Here is an 11,644-nt window from a genome sequence, read left to right as displayed (position 1 = left end):
GACAGTTTCAACATACATGTTAATCAGCAATTATGATTGCATAGCTGTATCTGACAAAATATCACAGAGAAAATCATTTAATCAAATAGCTCTCATAGTCTATTTATAGATTTTAGAATTTATGTGGAGGAAGTATGTAATTGTATTAGAAAAACCATGAGGTCTGCCTTTTGGAGGGCAGTATGTCAGTATGGCAGTATGGAGGCAAATGTCACTAGTTTAGCAGCAATATTAGTGTTGTGTGTGCAGTTATTAGGTGTAGGGCATTGCACAATAATCTTGTATAGCACATTAGTGTAATTATCATTGTAGAGTATCCATGCAATTTAGGGCATTGTGCCTTATTCTTGTGGTGTATGGACTGGTGGGGACACTGTGGGTTAATTGTAGTCTGATAGTATGTGTGTGTGATCGTGTCACCTGCGTTCTCTCATCCTAATGTGTGGATCTAGGGAGGATACTGTGTGTTAATTGCCGTTCGACTCTTTATTTGTGTGGCCATGTGCCTGGGTCTCTCAGTTGTCCAAGACAAATTTCTCCTAAAGGAGACAATAAAGGCTAATCTTATCTCATCTTAACGCAGATGTGGCAGCCTGTAACACTTGTAAGGGCCGGTTCTCTGTCTAAAACCTTGTCTGAGGCCCCCTCCACCCGATTCCCATGGACCCCAGTGCAGCTGCAATGCCTGCATTGTCTTTGATTTTGATACCGTGGCTGCATTTAGCTGACAACACCTTTGCATAAGATTTCAAATGCAAGGCTTTTCACTAAAGTAGAAAATATGAGTACTTATTCTACTGGTGTTTCATAATGTAATTTATTATTTCTTCAAGGTACAGACAGGACTGCCCTCATCATCCCCGTGGCACCTATTTCATTTTTGAAACACAGCTTCTTCTGGTGGGTTAATGTGGCCATGACACCAACTCAGTAAGATTATCATTGCCCTAATTCAGTGTGTGCTCTTGTAAATACACTGGTCCAATGGAGGTTCAGTTATTATAATGTCACTTATCATAGAAAAGAGTAACACGTGATCATCCAGCTGCACTCCAAATAAAACAAACAAAACAAGCAGACTATATGAATGACTTTTTACATGTTGAAGATTTAACAATGTCAAAGTGGGATTTAAGAACTTTACCTGTGTGAATGTGTTATCTTCTACCACTGTGCAAAACATCAAGAATCTCATGATTATTCAGGTCTATGTACTAATAAAGAGCTCCCGATGTCCTCTCACCTCCACTGTAGCAGCAGAAATATCAGAAATGACAAAATTTGGCAAATAAAGCAAACACAATCTACATGGATATGTAGCCTACCATTAGATGCAAGTGAGAATTGTGTTTAATTTCTTGACATCTGAATCAGAGAAACACATAAATCCAGTCTATGGTAATAATTTTACTTTATTTAAATGATTAGGCGAGCACTGAAGAAAAACATTGTTTCTTCTATAGTTTCTTAAATAACTGCATAAACTTCAAACATTCAAAAATGAAAATGTACAACCATTTATGAATGACTGTTTCAGTGTCCTTCAATGTTGAGTCCAAACCAACTTCACATTTTGAAGATGACGACAAAAAATGTTCTCTAGTAGCAAAATCACAGGTATCTGAGGTGAGCAGGAAGCTAGAGGAAGCATTGTGTTATTTTCTTCTTTTGTTCCCGTGTTTTCACAAAATGGATTTTGGCTGGAGGACAGCGCCTCCAAATGAACCTACAGAGTCTCTCATCGTATGTCGAGCAGATGATGCCGAAAGCTGTTTGTTGATCTTAAGACAATGATTTGTTTGGGTTCTCACTACTCAAAGCACATGCCTTTACAATCAAGCGTCCTTGTCCTTGTTTCCGAAAAATAAGAAAATCAGAGTGTAAAAAAAAGAGAAAGGTTCTGGCGCTTTCTACAGTGCGTGTAGACTGGTTCAATAAGATGTAACAAGGCGGTTCCTGGGGTTCAGGCTGGAGTGATATGAGGAGAGGGACTTTTGTCTTTTTTTTTTTTTTTAAAACTTCAACAATAGTGCTAATTTATTTCAGTAAGTTTTTGCTCCTAGTGTAAAGACTCTTTCTTAAAAAACATGAACATACACATCTATTCGTATACATTTATATGATCTAAAAACGTCCAACTCATCCTCCTCTGAAGAGGTTATTTAGTCTGTCCAGCTCCCTGCAGTTATCCATGGTCATAAGTTCTGCCTTCTTGCGCATTCGGTCGTCCCTGTATACCTTAGCAGCATACAGCAGGTCTGTTTCTGGATGAGACAAGCAGAAAAAACAATGTGAGTGATAAAAAAAAAGTGAAAAGCAGAAGCGATTATTAAACTGAAGCCAGTTTCAGATGCCGTATTGTAGCCATGGTTACTCACTTGTCTGTCTCTCCTTCCAACAGTTATTTCTGACATTAGATACATAGTCATCCTCCACATTTTTCTCAATCTGCTGCAGCGCTGAGCCCTTAAACTCCAACTTGAAATCTCTAGTGACGTAGTAGTCGACATGCAGGTTATCTGTCTGCCGTTTTACGGTCTGCCCCGTGGACCTGGAGGGGATGAAGGAGGTACAAACTGTTAAAATGCTAAGACCTGTAATAATTCCCCACAGGCATAGTTTCTTTTTAATTTCAAAAGTGAAATGACAAACATGATTTGTTTAAAATTACAATCATTTGCATTTGTTTTGACATTACTAAAAGCTACAAAAAATTGTTTTTCAATGGCTCATCTACATTTCCTGGTTCTAAAATATGCCGCAATTGAATCTGTAATTGAATAGCCCTGAATTACATGTTGTATTAAATTCTACAGATGAATGTGACATTAAAAAAAAAAAAGTTCACAAAAAACAAGTCAGTTTGCCTCGGTAATGAAAACAGAAAAGTGTGTGTATGTACACGTACGGTCTGGAGTAGAGACTGTAAGGTGGAGGGGAAACCATCATCTGGCTCAGTATTGACACTAAAATCAGGACCACGATAGGCATCAGCTGGATAAACATTGAAAATCCACCCTAGAGGAAAACACAGCACAATTCCAAGTCCCTCATTTTTAAAGCATGTCATTTTTATAGTTGCCCATCAATTAAAATGACAACGTACAGGTGCAAGTATGACATTTAATACATTTTTTTAAATGTATGAAATCTGACACATCTACGTACATCTCCCCTTTCTTCTGTTCTCTCTTGTCGATAATCCGTCTGATGGCTGTAGCTTGTTCGGCTGTTGGTGAAGGTGTGTGGACTTGCTGTAGACATAAACATAGAGTGATTTTAGATGCAAATATAAATTAAATTCAATATCAAGTCATTGATTACATCTACTCTCAAAGTTCACTATTCAAAACTATATGTTCATGCTGTTCTATATAAAGTAAAAAAAATAATCAATTTAAAAAAAAACCATTTTGGTGGGAAATCATGAACTGCATGTGTTTAAGGTCTTTTTATCATACACTGTATAAAAATGTACAATGTACAAAAATGAAGCCAAAATATCCTGGATACAGGCACTGCCATCGTGCTCTTATGGAGCCAGAGTCTGTGCAGTAACGATCAGGAAGAGGAGCCGCGGTATCAAGCTCCCGCCCATTCACCTGTCCAACCCACCTATCAACACACAGCTGTCAATCACTGACGCCACATCCTCTTTTTTATAGCATCAATTAACTAACTTAAGATGAACTTATCATCAGCACTTGAACGTACATCGATATGAACTACCTAAAATGACAGAAAAACACAATCAAGGGGAAAATATTTGAATGTATGAAATGTTTTGGCTTCATTTTTGGGGAGCTGTCATGCCCTCTGTCTTTACAGACAGTTGTTGGTCTCTATGGGAACAAGTGCTCACTTACAGGAGGGGAAGCCTCCTCCAAAGAACATGTTGAAGAGGTCCTCAGGAGTGATGTCAGCCTCAAAGCCTCGGTGGAAGTCGAAGCCTCCTCCGTGTGAGTGACCCGGGCTGCTCGGCTCCTCGCCTCCTGTCTGGTCATACTGCCGTCTTTTGTCTGGGTTGCTCAGCACTGCGTACGCATTACCAATCTCTGAAGGAGCACACAGTTCATGTATCAAAGACGGGGAAAAGTTATAGACATAAACCATTTCAATCCGTTTTTTAAGTGTCAAAATACGACGGTTTGATATTCGATGTTTGCGTTACATACAGTATTTTTAAATCAAATGGAACCGTAATTGAGTGGAGTTACTTTTAAAGGCCTCTGTTGCTCCAGGTGCATGATTTTTGTCTGGATGAAACTTGAGCGCTAGTTTCCTGTAGGCTTTCTTTAGCTCATCGTCATTGACTTCCTTATTGACACCCAACACTTCATAGTAGTCCTTACACCGCTTTATTCTGAAAGACAGGGACAGAAGCAGCTGAGTAAAATCCAGTGGATCAGTTTTGACCACTCCAACAAAAAGGCAGGTGAGAAAATGTTCTTTGAGTTTACCAAGTTTAAATTCTCTTTGCCTGTCACCTTCTGAATATCAAGCATGTACACTTTATTCCTACCTGTAGATTAGCACATAAACTGGCCTGTGATGCATATTTAGGTCTCTCATGAGGGCTACATGGTTGAAATCAATGTTACAAATTGAGTATCAATATTGTTTAAATCGACAGGCATCACAAAACAGCAAACTTATTAAAAATAAATTGCATTTTAAACTAATGTTTAATTATTTCACTGTTATACATCAAACATAACTGCTCACATGTCGTCTTCTCACAGACTGTGTGTGGAAATGCGACAGTGGAGCTGTAACACCACCACAGTAAGGTGTTATTAAGCGTGAAACAGGGAGAGAGAGGAGGAAATGCGGCAAAAGGGCCGCAGGTTGGAGTCAAACCTGCGGCCCTTTTGCGGCGAGGACACAGCCTGTGTACATGGGGCGCTTCCTGAGCAGAGTTCGCAATCCGCAGATGGATATATTAGCAGTTTAGCTTAAAAATCACATCTGCTATCATAAAACCATGTTGTTGGTTCATCTGCTTTTAACGCCAGAAATGAACAGGACCAGAGTCCGCTTAGAAGCGGACTGAGACCCACCTTTCAGTCTCAGTTCAGTTGTTTGATTGGGTTTGGCTGACAGCTTTTAACTAAATCAAACAAGTGAGGTGTGAGAAGAGAAGAACTCTTTGAAGACATGATGCAATTTTTAACCCACTGAAGCTTTCATGAAGGATTTAGCATAAAACCCCCCGGAGATAATAATAATAAATAATAATACATTTTATTTATCGGCACCTTTCTGCCACCGCACATTCAATGATAAAACAAACACACAGTAATAAATGGAGTAATTTCCTGTGTTTAAGGGCAATACACTGGCAGGACTTAATAATGACGAGCAGCATGTTTATCCTTTAAACGAACTCAAATAGCCATCTGCAACTTTACCAGATCTGACTGAGTAAAATGCACCAACTGTCTTCCTCTCTCTCTCTCTGTAGTCATATCTTGTGATCTAAAATTAGAGCATGTGGTGGTTACCTGGTATCTAGTTAACACCGCTAAATGTCTCACTTAATCCCCTCATGGGCAAAGCACCAAGCAGAAAAGGTTTCCATGACAATTAGCTGTGTGTGCACAGCGCTGCTGAGACTACAGTCTCATCCTGCAGCCACAGTTGAAAGGGCTAATCTAGTGTGATAGAAACAGTGCTGCTGTCACCGGGCCAATTGCAAGAAAGCACCAAAATAGGAAATTAGTGGTAAAAGAAATACAGCATGAAAGGGAAGACCAAATGAATCCTAAAATTCTCACCTTTGCACACCTTCAACCTGCTCTTTGGTGAAGCCCTTTGAAGAATCGCCTCCTCCGGACTCTTGGCTTTCCCGTTCTGGCTTGGCACCGGTGTTTTCTGAGCTTTCTGCTGGTCTCCTACGATATGCACCGTTACCCGCTGAGCTTCCATTCTGCATTAACGCCTCCAACAAAGCTGAAGAAGAGAGGAATAAAAGCTAAAGATGAATTAAATGAGAAATTACAACCTTTTAACAAATTTCCTTAAGTTAAAAAGTTTAAATAAAGACTACACAGTACAACACAAAAGTCTTAATCCACCATAGATATGATATTTTGGCAAAGTTATAATGAGGATGTATATATAGATTTATTTTTCTGTCTCTTTATTAAGACACAAAGAATACAGAGAACATGTACAATGTATTAAAACACCAAAAAATGTCAGAACAAAATGGCTTCTTCAGACTGAGGTCAATGTTTAGTGTGAAAATGGAAACATACAACCAGAAGAAAAGGTCAGTCAAACCATCAGTAATGAGATTTGGACATGTCTTGAATGCAACCTGGTGTAAATACACCAGAAGATTAGTATTGTGAATCTCATGTTGTCTGCCCATGAGAGTTCAAGACATGCAAAGTAGAAAGAGAGGTCACACTAAATACTTTCAACCTCAGCCTGTCGAAGCTTTTTATTCTGAAATATTTAAATTTTTAATACTGTAAACATATTTCTTGTATGTTCTGTTCAGATTTTAGTAAAGAGACAACTAAGAAATGAATATGTATGATCATTTTAACCTTGCTAAAATAATAAAGTTTAAGGTGGCCTTACACTTTTGCACAGTACTCATGAAAAGGCTTAAGCTTATTTAGTGTAACATGAGCCTCGGAGAGCAATAATATGGTTTGTCTATGACTGATAACAACGTACATTTGTGTTATGACACATTTTTCAGATTTGATAAGAGTGTGGATTTTGAGATCAGTCATCATTTTAAACAATGCTCATTAAACAAAAAAAAACCAAACATTTATGCTGCACAACTTTGCTCAGATATAAAATACTACGGTAACTTAGAGCTGAAAGATTTTCAAGTAGCCCAGCTGCACTTTTACCTGACAAGCTCCAGTTGGAACAATGCCCAAACACATCTTTCAATAGCTCTTATTTAAAGCTTAATCAATAAAGGAAAAGGCCACTCTTTGGCCGGGAAAAACAGCCAAGTCAATCAAATTTGGTACAGTACAAGGAAGAACTGACTTTAATCAACTTAAGAAGCTTGCAATTGCACGGAAATATGATTAACAAGTACGTCAAACCAAGAGGAACAGTCATAAAAAAGTTGCAATCCTCATTCCTGCATGAATAACCATTTAAATTTAATTTAGATGACAATTTCATTACTACTACAATGTGAAATAATCATATAACGGGGTAATGCAAGACACAATGGATGTAGCCTTTCATCCTGTGTCATAGCAGCCGCTCACTTCAAACCAGAGTATAGTCTGTGCTGGAATATAAAGTTAATATGACCACAACAAAAACCAAACACCTCTCTGGAAAAAAGCGCCATCCTCCTAACGCAGCGTTGTTGTACGCCAATCACTGGTTGATCCTTTCAAAGTGGCAATAGTGATCAAGTGTACATTTCATTTTGTTTGCAGAACAAGTTTTTTCTTCCACAATCCAAATAATTTAAATCCAGCAGCTAGTTGACCATAAACAAAAAATGAACAGTTAAATGTTACGGCCACAATTATCTGACAGGATCACTTTGAGTTGTCTAAATTACTGCAGCCATTTGTATAGACTCACAGAGATGACGATTGATAAATACAAAATATGCTCACTGTGCCTACATGAAAGGTGTTTATAAGACCTTCAGTTCATAAGGAATGCAAATGTGAAATCTGCTCGTGTGTACTAATTTACAGCTTTTTTCAGTGTCTCTCCAGCAGTCTTAAATACAAACTAAATATTGCTATCCATAGAAAAAATATGGCCAGCAATGCAAAAATACAAACTCAAAGACAATACAGCAACATTAGAGCAGCCTAATCATCTCTCTTAAATGCTTTTTATCAATTTTAATGTTCCTTATTCTTTATGAATGCATTATTCATCATAATGCAGTCACACGCAACATAAGCACAAAAATCCTGCCTCTTGCACAACCATAATCCCTCTTTCACATAGCTCTCTAAACTTAACATGTTGAGAGACACAAAAATGTCATGTTAACTTTATTTTTGACAGAAATTCTGCGCCTGCATCATGCTGAATTGTATGTTTTTGCAGCTGTAACAACCTTATTTGCAGACACTTTGTTTGATCTCATCTATTCATTTTTACAAAATACACTCCTCTAAATGCTGTATTCTGATAAGTCACAATCTTCCCTGGAAAACGCTGATTTAAAATGAGCAATTTGACAACCAGCTCAGTGATGGCAGATAAATCAAAGATGGTAGGACAAATATGAAAGTAACTTGTGAGACAAGTACAACCCCCAATGTGGCGGCTAACAGGAATGCTGGTGTGCAAGTGCTGTCTTCTCCTGTCAACCTTTGACGTGTGATGCAGCGGATTGCAACATCAGGGTTTGTGATACACTCCTTGGTCACTCAATGCCAGAGCTGTGCACATAAACCCTCGCGGAGAATCTCAGGCTTTTAGTGCCAGAAGTGTCAAGCAAGCGTGACTCTAAAGGAAGTCATAAAATATAGTGAAGTAACTGGAAATTCCCTGTTACCTTTACTCATTTGCTCAATAAAGGGTTTGAAGTTCAGGCCAAGGAGTGTTGCCTCTTTTTCCACATCAGTTTATATCCTTTAATATAAAAAGCAATTGTTTTTTCCTCTTATGTAGGAAAAACCCCATGATTACTTGTACCAACAAGGATATTTCCATTTATATTCTGTCTCTTTGCTGCACATGGAAAAAAAAAAGAGTTACAATTTTCCCGTTTGTATGCAGTCTCACAGAGCACACGCAGACTCAGAAAGAGCGTCTTTACAGCGGCAGTCAGGATTGTAATTACTAATCTTTCCCGGACCCCAAGCTAGGGAGCCCACACAGTCCCCTTCCTTCTCTGCTCCTCTCACAACACACATAATCTACACATTTTTCCAATAGAGTATTAATATATAATCCTCTCACAATGTAAGCCGTCTTCTATGTCATATTGCTTTAAAACATTTTTTTTTATACCTTTTCATTGGTGTAATGTCTCTTTCTTTATATGTCAATGCACATTCTGTGGTGTGCATGTGGATGGTAAAAATCCTTCCTCATTCAAATAATGAAAAGTGATAAGACTAATCTTTACTGCAAACTGTTGGCTGTATGTGTGCTTTTGAGTTTTTCTTCAAGGTTCAGCAGCTATCTACTGGCTCACTGTGGGAAGTATTGGAAGTGTTACTGTTGCTTTTACACACACACTTACACACCTGACCCTAGGAGTGCAGACACATAATTATGCTGACAAAAGGACATAGTTGTACATTTGACTACTTGCAAACTCACAAATTACAATTTACCACCTGAGAAGCCCCTGGTCATCATCATGCAAGTTTACATTACACTACAGTCACATATTGTCAGTGGTGTAATGTAACAAAGTAATAATAGTTTGTTGCAGTACTTAAGTATTTTTGGGAGTGTCTGTACTTTACTGAAGTTTCTACATTTCTGTCAACTTTCACTCCACTACATTTCCTAAATACATTTTTCTCCCTGAAGCATCTTAGTTACTTACTACAAAGTAGTAAAATAAGGGAGGAGGGGACAGTTGGATGAATCAGTTAGTGGGAGGGACGGAAAAGCTGGATTTTGTTCTTTTAATCCTTTGAGTTGTAAAAAAGGAACCAGGGTTCACTTTAAGTTTCATGGACAACATCTCAAAAACTTTTCCATGACTTTTCATACTTTTCCCCCCACTTACCCATCGTATTTCAAACATATCAGATTTTACATTTATTCAAAAATATTCATTTCAGCAAACTGGCATACACGACAGGAGAGACAGATAATCTGTCCACCCCTAACCTTAATAGGTGACTTAGACTTTTACCAACGTTATGTTCTGGTTAGATATTTGTACTTTTACTCAAGTATGACGTTCAGTTCATCCACCACAGCTCATTGTACATTAAAGAGTCTTTTACAAAGTGAGTCCATCCTCACTGAACACCTGTCTGCAGTGTCCTCACAGACAGCTGTGTGTCCTGGATTAGCCTTTACTCCGGCCCATCATTCAATTAAAGGATTGCATCAAGTCCCAACAGTGACTACATCCTTCTCCAGGCTCAAAATCCCCCAAAACTAATGCCTTTTACACAACAATATCAACAACGAGTCAAGTACTTAAACATAAAGTAAAAACCACAGTGAACAAAAATGTTTTAGAGGTCAGCTCGTCTTCAAGAGGTTTCACTGAGAGACAGCTAGCATGAACCTCTGAGTCCGGATTGATGTTTCACAATCATCTTACCCGTGTTGGTTACTGCATTAAACACTTCAGCGACAGACTTACTCACCTAACTTCACCCTTCATCACCCAAATATACAGAAAAGTCCACTACAGAGAAACGGTGGCTAGGTTAACGTTAGCTAACATAAGCTAACGCTAGGCCCACAATGTAGCTAACGCTAACTCGGATGTGTGTAGTCTAATTTCCCCATCTTAAAGCCACAATTTATTACTGACAAACGTAAACTAAACACACGTATATATTATATAATACTCAACAGGTGACCTGGTGTAAGCCTAAACGGTGAATGATGTTAATAAACGTCAGCTACTAGCTAATACCTGGTCATTTACAGTGGTATCATTCCTTCGTCAGGTTAGCTTTAAATCACAAAACAACATACCTTTGGCTTTGTCAGTGGGATACAGCTTCTCTGCTTTAATGAGAAATTTCAACGCTTTCTCTTTGTCTCCGGCTTTGAGGGATTGCGTCGCAATATTTATACATCTTTCAGCTTCATCTCTGTTCCCTTCCATTTTCATCCTCTTCCTCCTCCGGCTGAGTCAGCTGATCAACCCACGTGCTCACCAGCGCTGACAGCATAATACTCACTCACAGCCCAGTTACTCTGAGTTAGTGGGATTTCATGATTCCCTGCCAGTACCCAGATGGTATACGTTTATACAGTGAATGTTAATGTATTTGTGATTGACTGTTATGAATGAATGGAAAATCTGAATCTACCCCGGCCTACAGTAGGTTCATCATTTACCCATAAAATGAATTTTCTTTGGTGTTGTATTGCATTGACCAGGAAAAAACATACTAAATTTAAAATAAAGAATTATCAATAAAATGTTACAAAATAACATTTAAAAATTATGAAACTATGTTACTGTAAAATGTATATGGTCATTGGTAGTTTTGGGGTATAATTAGTTAAATGTCACTTGTTTATTGTAATTAATTTACGTATGAAATGTAACTGTAATCACTTACAGTTACTGAGGAAAAATTATATAATTAAATAACAATTACTAATCAAAATGCTGGTGATTTAGTAGACTTACATTCAAATATACATAAATACATATATACTGTATGTGTGTTTGGGTGTGTGTGTATCAAGGATATTTTTATTGAATTTGTTTAAGTTTACACACTGAATATTATATATCAATATATCAGAGAGAGAAAGAGAGAGAGAGACTTTTGCTTTCAAACTCTGTTTTTGTGGTTGTTTAGTCCTGCAGATCTGACATCATATTTTTTTAAGCCACAAAGAAAACAACACCTGTAACAACTTGTTAACAGGTGTTGCCTCTGACTAAGTTCCAGGAAGTAGCCTTTTTATTAGGTGAATAATGTCTGGTTTATCGTCTGGATAGCGTGTGCAGAACACCGAGCAT

At 38.0% G+C, this 11,644-nt stretch overlaps 1 protein-coding gene across 1 annotated transcript; it reads right to left on the bottom strand.

Annotated features, from left to right (window-relative positions):
- Positions 1–1,394: 1,394 nt before the first annotated feature.
- dnajb14 (DnaJ heat shock protein family (Hsp40) member B14) lies at positions 1,395–10,843 on the bottom strand. Its single transcript, XM_042485371.2, has 8 exons — positions 10,639–10,843; positions 5,778–5,952; positions 4,218–4,363; positions 3,867–4,055; positions 3,169–3,254; positions 2,909–3,018; positions 2,379–2,551; positions 1,395–2,264 (listed from the first exon to the last, which is right to left on the bottom strand). The coding sequence occupies exons 1-8, from the start codon at positions 10,775–10,777 to the stop codon at positions 2,140–2,142; spliced, it is 1,143 nt and encodes a 380-aa protein (XP_042341305.1). The 5' UTR covers positions 10,778–10,843; the 3' UTR covers positions 1,395–2,139.
- Between the last annotated feature and the right edge of the window lie 801 nt (positions 10,844–11,644).

The sequence above is a fragment of the Plectropomus leopardus genome, chromosome 3 (assembly GCF_026936395.1).
Source record: "Plectropomus leopardus strain MGB_pleo_1.0 chromosome 3, ASM2693639v1, whole genome shotgun sequence".
NCBI lineage: Eukaryota > Metazoa > Chordata > Actinopteri > Perciformes > Serranidae > Plectropomus > Plectropomus leopardus.
The sequence above is the reverse complement of the archived record's forward strand: the minus strand, read 5'-3'. Positions and strand labels throughout refer to the sequence as shown.